At 49.2% G+C, this 7958-nt stretch overlaps 1 protein-coding gene across 1 annotated transcript; it reads right to left on the minus strand.

Annotated features, from left to right (window-relative positions):
- Window positions 1-443: 443 nt before the first annotated feature.
- Window positions 444-7482, minus strand: RHOV (ras homolog family member V). Its single transcript, XM_061343326.1, has 3 exons — window positions 6968-7482; window positions 3549-3607; window positions 444-3252 (listed from the first exon to the last, which is right to left on the minus strand). The coding sequence occupies exons 1-3, from the start codon at window positions 7161-7163 to the stop codon at window positions 2812-2814; spliced, it is 696 nt and encodes a 231-aa protein (XP_061199310.1). The 5' UTR covers window positions 7164-7482; the 3' UTR covers window positions 444-2811.
- Window positions 7483-7958: the final 476 nt, after the last annotated feature.

Raw genomic sequence — 7958 nt, forward strand, 5'->3', positions numbered from 1 at the left:
CTAATGTAAGTTGAATAAAGCTGGTCACTGAATTACTCACTGGCCTAATGACAGAGCAGTATGCTGTTATTAAGGTTCCAAATGCAAACCCTACATGGGCTTGTCTCAGTGAGTGTTGGGAGGGCCTCCTGGCTGGTCCCTGGATGGTGGCTTCTGGGGAGAGGCACTGAGAGCATTGCATGATTGCTCCTCCATCCCTCTCGGCAGCCTCCACCCTGAGCAGCTGCTGAGGGACTGGAAAATGAACTGAGGCAATAGGTGGATCTTGGAAGGTTTCAGCTATGAGAGGATTTTTACCATTGCTAGCAGGGGTTAGGACAGAGAGGGAAAAGTGGGGCAATTTCTCTTGCATGCCAGTGTCAGTAAAATGGAGTAACTCCTGAATCTTAAAAATCAGGTTGTTTTGCACTCATTGCAATTTAAAAATTCCAAACACAGATTACGGACATTAAAAAAGAATTTATTTTGAACAAATATTAGACACAATCACAGAGGAATAAAGCAGCTCTCTGTTTCTTTTCCAGAATGAAATAATCCCTGTTTCATACCAAGCTACTGCAGCACAACCCTTGCTCTCCTCAGCAGAAGGAAGGCTGGTGTTCTTCCCACCCATGGAGCTGCTCCATAGGGGTATGATGTGCTCCTTTGCAGGCCACACCACAGCCCTCGCTCTCAAAGGCTAAAGAAATGCATAAAGACCCAACAGACAAACTGAACTAGTGATATAGCAAAGGTGCCTGTCCAGGTAAGAAATACATGTAGGGATGCACTGCTGAGTGAGAGCCCTGTAAGTGGTGTCCTGTTATAGGTGTGTAGGACATGTCACTTCTAGCTACCACCTCTGTACTCCTCATCTCTTGGGACTCCTCACTGAACCCCCACTGATGGCATTTCAGCTGGGGGACTCCTTTCAACATTCAGCTCTTTTTGCCACACCATCCTTTCCAGATCTCTAGGCCCCACCCTACAAGCAGCTCCAAGGCTGTGAGCTACTTCCCTTTGCAAGACCTGCCCTCCTCTTTCACACTGTGATACTGCCCATGCAGACAGCAGGCTTGTCTCATGTCCTAGGGACTACATGAGCTGCACCACAAAAGGAAATGGTGGTGAGACAGTTGCAGGCATTTGAATCCAGAACCATACTGCATTACTTTGTTTTTCTTCACAGGCCGACTAGCTCAGGTATGCTTGCTTTTGGTGCAGGGCAAACAATCCACAGCTATGTCACCTTCTCCAGAGTGTTCCCAAAGTGACGGGCCATGGCCAGATGCAGAGAACACCCCGAGTATTGAAAGCATTGGCTGACAGACCTGTCATGCTCTCTGCTACATAAACCAGAATGAAATGTCTCTGTGAAAGAAGCTTGACAAATTGATGCAAGTTCTGTAATAAAATATGAAAAGACCCACTGGGTAATGAATCCCATGGGAAACAGAGCAAACATAGTGAATGTTTTCCTCTGGCAGCAACTTCATGGATTTCCTTTGCTTTTGATTTCAACACATCAAACAGTGACTTTTAAGAAAGGGAAGCACAATGGAAAGAAGCCCTGAGCCCTTCATTCCTGTTCTGCAGCCTCAGGAAGAACCATACAACATACATTCTGTTCTCCATAGATCTGAAATTGAGGGGTTTACTGACCAAGAGAAACTTTCTCATTACAACCCCCTCCTTCTGATTCAGAACTTAATATATGGACAACATTACTTTGAAATTGAGGTCATGAGCAAATTTTCAGGTCCCTGCAAGATTCCCTGAATATTAGCATCTCAACTAAGTAGGATCACAACTTTCATTTAACAATGTTCATTCTTCTTTCCTTCTCCATCTCCCTTTCTTCCATCTCTCTTTTCCCTTTTTATTCCCTCCCTTTTCTTCCTTCTCTCATTACATTCTTCTCTTCTCACATTACATGCATGGCTCTCCATCCACCTTTCACCCCTTGGTACAGATATAAACCCTTTGCTGACAGTTTTGTCTCTGCTAGACAGGCAGAGCCACTCATCACTGCTCCTCACCTGTTCTTTCTTTCCAAACACCACACACACACACAAGGCCTTTCAAAATAGGTCCCCAAGTTCATGACTGCCTCTTCAGACAGGACTATAGCACTGGCATCCACTGGACTACAGAATCCTCTCAGAGAGTATTTTGCTTAAAGAATTACTGTAGCTCCCAGTGCCTGCCATATAATGGCCTTTATATGGGAAAACCTTCTCAAGGGAGCTCACAACACAGGGCCTATAAGAGTGAGCGCTGCTTTTTCACAGCCAGTGACTTGTATCCATCATGGCAAGCAGAATCAGAGGGGGGATCCCAAATCTCTCATTACAAACTCTGCAGCCCGTGTCTGATCACTTGGCACTCGCCTGTTAACTGCCACTGCACTACTCTCTCCCAAGCCTGTAAATCAGCCAAAACATAGGCAGACTTCACAAGTCCCTCACGTTTATTTTGCTGCATCAGAACTCTGTGTGTTAGCCTCAGACGGAAAACTGGTCATTCTGAACAATGTAAGGAACCTGCCTGTTCTGGGGTACTGAGTTGTGATGTATGAAAGGCTCCCATTAGTCTGGGACACTACAGACATGTCCAGCAGGTACTTATAGCTGTCTGGACCATTCCACATCCCAGCACAATGGAAATCCAGTTAGTGTCTCCTAGGTATCTGATACTGTAACCCAGCAAGAGCCAGGTTTCCAAGCCCAGCAGCTTATCATACCCTCCTCACTGGGGCCATAGGAGCAGTCCCTCCAAGAAGGTGCAGAGCCAATACTGGCATAGGTGTGTCTTCCCCTCCCCAAAGCAGCTTCAGACAAAGCAGAAGAACTTCTTCCAGCGGCACTTGGAGAGAGTTTTGATACCTTTGGCAGTCATCTTCTTTTCCTGCCGTGCTTTGTGCTCAACACCACTGACAATGGCCATGTCAAAAACTTCTTTGAGGTTCTTCTGAGTCAGTGCTGAGCATTCCAGGTAGGCTTCAGCCCGGATTTTATCAGCTAGACCTTCTGCCTGAGGCCGGGGCACAGGCTTCACATGGTAGCGATCCAGGCTGATGAGGACATTGACATCGTCCCGCAAGTCTGCCTGTGTCCCCACTAGCAGCACTGGTGCCCGGGGGTTGTGAGTTCGTATCTCAGGGATCCATTTCTCAGTAATGTTCTGAAAGGAGCTTGGATTTACCACGCTGAAGCAGACAAGGAAGACGTCGGTGTCAGGGTAACAAAGCGAGCGCAAACAATCAAAGTCCTCCTGTAAGAAATGGAAGGAGAGGAAAGAAAAAGGTCTTTACTGGACTGATCTCCTAACAGTATAATGCTGCAGAGTCTTTTTCACACATCAGATAAGACAGCAACTCCCTCGTTGTGCTGACTTGGCCATGCCATGGTTCAGACACAAGTTTCAGACACATTCACCCCTCTGTGACTGCCACATCAGCAAATGGCTAAAGCTGGACTAGTGCATTGCCTGCCTTCCCAGTTAAATACTGCCTTCCTGAAAAGCCTGCCAACAGTCGCTGTCCCACAGGAGCAGAGATGACAGCTTACCTGTCCAGCGGTGTCCCACAGCTGGATCCGGACTGGGGCTCCATCCACCAGGACCTGCACTGTAGCAGAAAGAAAGTAAGGATGAGTCTGAGGGATCTGCCCAGCTCACACACATCCATTCATACAGGCTTTTCCCCAGGGCACTCTGGTTTGTATCCCACTGAACAGACTCCCTGAGTCACTCAAGTCTGCCCTTCTCACTGAGCATCCTCCCAGACCTTACTGAAACAGCTGAAGGTTGCACTGGGAACATTAAAAGACCCTCAATAGTCTTTCTGATTTGCTTAGCCCTCAGGTGTTTTGGGCTCTTATGTAGTTCCATATTACTGGACAACTGCTTTTCCAGGGAAGAAGAGCCCTCAGCCAAACAGTGCCCTGAGAACAACTTCCTGTTCTTCTTCCACAACCCAAGAAGGCAGATATGGATAAACACAAGAAGAGGACTTCAGCAACTTGCTCCTAGCTTCTTGACCAAGGGTGGAAGTTCAAATCAGTCTCCATTACACATGATACTGGAGATTTGTCCCATCCAGGCCAGAAATTTGGCTGAATTTATATGTGTATATATATATATATAAATATAAAATATAATATATATATATAGGTGTTTCTGTGAGTGCCCTAGCTAAAGTAAAGCAAGACCCAAACCCAACTTCGAAATGAAGAAGCTATTAAGGAAACAGGAAACAGTGATGAGTGAAATCCCCTTCAGAGACTATCCCCACGCTGGAAAACTGCTGAGTTACACAGGTAAGGTCTGCTCCCATTTCACTCCCTAATCACACTAAGCCTTCATGTGGTATCAACTGACTCAGAGTGAGGGCTGGCAGGACCTCTGATGGAAATCTGGAATGAAACTGTTAGATGTCTAAGTGCACAGACACCACAGAGACTGGCTAGGGACTGAGGAAAAGAAGAGGGCTGGGGGAGCTGGAAAGCACTTGAACAAGATGGATAGGGCTGAGATCTGAGGAATAGAAGCAGGCATCCTGGCTAAGGTTGGTGACAATGGCTGGCACTTAACATGAGCTAGCTAAACTCTACTGCTGTGCTCAAGGAGGAGGCTTTATTGTCCTTTTTGTTTAAACAACAGGAAAAAAAAAAAGACCCCAAACAAAAGCAGGCTCAATCTCTTTGTGATTCTTAAAGTAATTATTCAGGTGAGAAAAGTGATAGAAACAACTGACTTGGAGAGTTTAACAAAAGTTCCTGAGGACAGCGCTCCTCCCTGAAAGCAGTCTGGGGAGAAGGAGGGAGACACAGAGGAAAGATGAACTGAAGTTTGGTGGGATACTGAGACAAGGAGAAAGGAAGGGATGGGTGCGTCCAGCACAGGGCCACTCCTCGCTGCAGCGTGGCTGAAAGTCAGTGCTTCCTTTGACTGGGAAACAGTTGGGATGTTACCATATCTTTGCCCCAGAGGAGGAAGAGAAACCTGTTCCTCATCAAAGAACCTGCTAGATCCTGACTTGATCTTCAAGCCACTGGGCATTTGCCTTTCTAGTATCTGGTTTCTTCTGTCTCTCAAGTGCACCGAGAGAAGGAATTAGCATCTCTGCAACGTTTCACTGTCTTCAGAAGGCACCACATGTATTACCTGCTGCTCCAGCACTTGCACAAAGTTTTGCTCTATCTGCTGCAAGCCTCAGCTACGCTAGCAACAGCCCTCCACACACCACCCTCAGGAGGTCCACACCCTGCCGATGAGGCTGGATTTCGGTACAACAGCACAGGGCTGGCAGAACAGGATAGCCTGGTGGAGAAAGGTCACCAGGTACACGTTTCACTCAAGGCTGCTCTACCTGCCACGGACACCCAGCAGGAGGTAGCACCCAGAAAGACGTGGCTGGGTCACAGTCCCAGAGCTGTTCTCCTCATAATGCGAGGCTTTCTCCTGTCTTATTCTTGGAATTACCATCCCCAAACCAGGACTGAGGTTAAGATGTGAACTGCTCAGTTCTCTTGGTAGTTGCAGGTATTCCCTAAGAGGGGAGGGAATTGGGTTGAAGTTTCTGACATGCATCCTGAACTGTAATTTGTGAAATCAAGGGAAGGATTTTCTTCAAGGTTATTCAGCTTAAGAGTAGGGGTGGGAAGGGAAAATTCTCCTCCCAGTAAGCAGAAAATGAACTTCAGAGACCCGTTTTTAATGTTTTTTATTTCTATCAGTTGCAAATCCTATGCACCCCTGGAAGTCAGGATTGGTACTTGGACATTGAGAGTGGAGCTAAACCCTCTTCAAATTACTTACTACTAATCGGGCAGTCTCTGAACTCCTGCTGCCTCCACCTTCCTGGATTGTTTTATTATGGGTTTACCCTTCCAGAGAGTGTGGAGGCTAATCTATGGTAATTTCAAGCTTCTTTTAGCCCAGACCATACACATCAATGTGAAGTGAGCAGAGAGAGCAGTAACCCTTCCCTTGGAGGACTCAAGAGCTCCTTACATCTGCTCCCAAAGGGCTGTTGGACCTTGAATAGCAGGATGTTCCCTGTTCATTTCCTTCAAGTGACAGCATGAGAGCTTGGAGAGAGTCAAGGCAAATCAATTCCCAGCGCAAGAGTGAGCAACTGGGGGATGTTCAGACAAACAGAACACTCCCTCTAAGAACCCATGAGACTATGACACATGCGATGTCTCGTTCCTGGTCTGACCTGAGCCCATCTGTAATCTACTGATCTATACTGTCATATACTGTTGTGTTTCTTCATAGCAGATGAAGATCAGAAATCTTTCAAAGGGCTTTGTAATTTCCAGGGGTTTATACTAGAAATTGGAGCCCAAAGGGAGAGGGGAAGGAGAACAAAGACAGCATTTACAAAAGCGGAGACTAATGAGAGCTCATCAGCTGATAGGGAGGGTAATTCTAGCCAGACTTAAAGCTCTTCAGCTTTTGGGGAACTTCTGTTCAATGCTAACTTCATTAGCCACATTAACTACATTAGGACATGTGGGGAAAAGGATGTTTTTCTGAGTATCAGTTGAAGGTAGAAAGTGTACAGTGCAACGCTGTGATATTTCTGAAGCTAAAGAACCCCAACAGTAACAGAAAAATCAGCCCCCTTCTCTTTAGTCATAATAACACCACAAGACCAGGAAGGTGCCCAGTTTCATAGCACTCTGAAGCCAACTTGACAGGGAAGCTGTGGCTGTGCTCAAGGTCAGGCTGGACACAGGGGCTTGGAGCAACCTGCTCTAGTGTGAGGTGTCCCTGCCCGTGGCTGGGGGCTGGAACTGGATGAGCTTTAAGGTCCCTTCCAACACAAACCATTCCATGCCCCATGACACATGCCCCGTTCACACACAAACGCAGCACTCCCACCCGGTAACTGCACCGAACACCCGAGCGCTGGGGCGCGCTGCGGGGCTCTATGTCTCGGCTTGTGCCCACCCTCCACCCTCACCGACACCCCGCCTACCGGAGAAGGTGTCGAGCGCGGTGGGCTGGTACTCGTCGGGGTACCCGTTGGTGGTGTAGCTGACGACCAGGCTGGTCTTGCCCACGGCGCCATCGCCCACCAGCACGCACTTAATGCCCAGCTCCGGGCCGCTGCCCCGGGGGGGGCTGTGTCTCCGCAGGGCGGGCGAATAGTCCAGGAGCTCCTGAGGCGGCATCGCAGCGGTACCGGTAGCGGTGGGTCAGGGGGCTCAGCGCGGGGAGCGGCGCGGCGGGGCCAATGCCATGCCCGGGCGGGCGGGCGTGCTGCTGTCGGGGATGCCGTGCGGGACCAAGCGCTCCAACCCGCCCAGCACCGCTGCTCATCGCTACACCTGCCGCCCGGCGCCCAAAACCCGCTCCATTTCCCTAGGCCCGCCCCGGACCGCCCCAACGGGAGGGAGCCCGGCACGGCCCGCCCCGGCTCGGCCACCTCCTCCCGGGGTGCCCCCGCCCCCGAGCAGCGCCTGCTCTCGGGGTCCCGGCAGGAGGCAGGGCGTGCTCCGTGCTGTGCACAGGTCCATCCGTGCACATCCCCTCCTGTCACCCTGCTCCCCCCTTATCAAAAGAAGCAGCACCGATGCATTTATTTCCTTTTTATTTATGTTACCTGTGGTTTCTGGCATAACAGGAGCATTATCAACAGTGGGAGGGACAGTGGGGATCCCAACACAAGAGGGATGTGGACCTGCTCGAGTGAGTCCAGAGGAGGCCATGGAGATGCTCAGAGGGCTGGAGCAGCTCAGCTCTGGAAACAGGCTGAGAGAACTGGGCTGGTTCAGTTTGGAGAAAAGGTGGCTCAGGGAGACCTTAGAGCAGCTCCAGTGCCTCAAGGGGCTACAAGAAATCTGGAAAGGGACTTTGGACAAGGGCCTGTAGGAACAGGACAAAGGGGAATGGGTTTAAAGTGACAGAGGGGAGATTGAGATGAGACATCAGGAAAAAATTCTTCCCTGTGAGGGTGCTGAGGCACT

Source organism: Neopsephotus bourkii, unplaced genomic scaffold (genome assembly GCF_033783945.1).
Source record: "Neopsephotus bourkii isolate Nb327-2 ecotype Australia unplaced genomic scaffold, CSIRO-AGI_Nbou_v1 NB_1825, whole genome shotgun sequence".
Taxonomy (NCBI): Eukaryota; Metazoa; Chordata; class Aves; order Psittaciformes; family Psittacidae; genus Neopsephotus; species Neopsephotus bourkii.

Coding starts and splice junctions, on each gene's coding strand:
- RHOV (XM_061343326.1), bottom strand. CDS start 7,163: ATGCCGCCTCAGGAGCTCCTGGACTATTCGCCCGCCCTGCGGAGACAC. Junction 3,608..6,967: donor CGCGCTCGACACCTTCTCCG/GTAGGCGGGGTG, acceptor TTTCTGCTACAG/TGCAGGTCCTGGTGGATGGA. Junction 3,253..3,548: donor TGTGGGACACCGCTGGACAG/GTAAGCTGTCAT, acceptor CATTTCTTACAG/GAGGACTTTGATTGTTTGCG.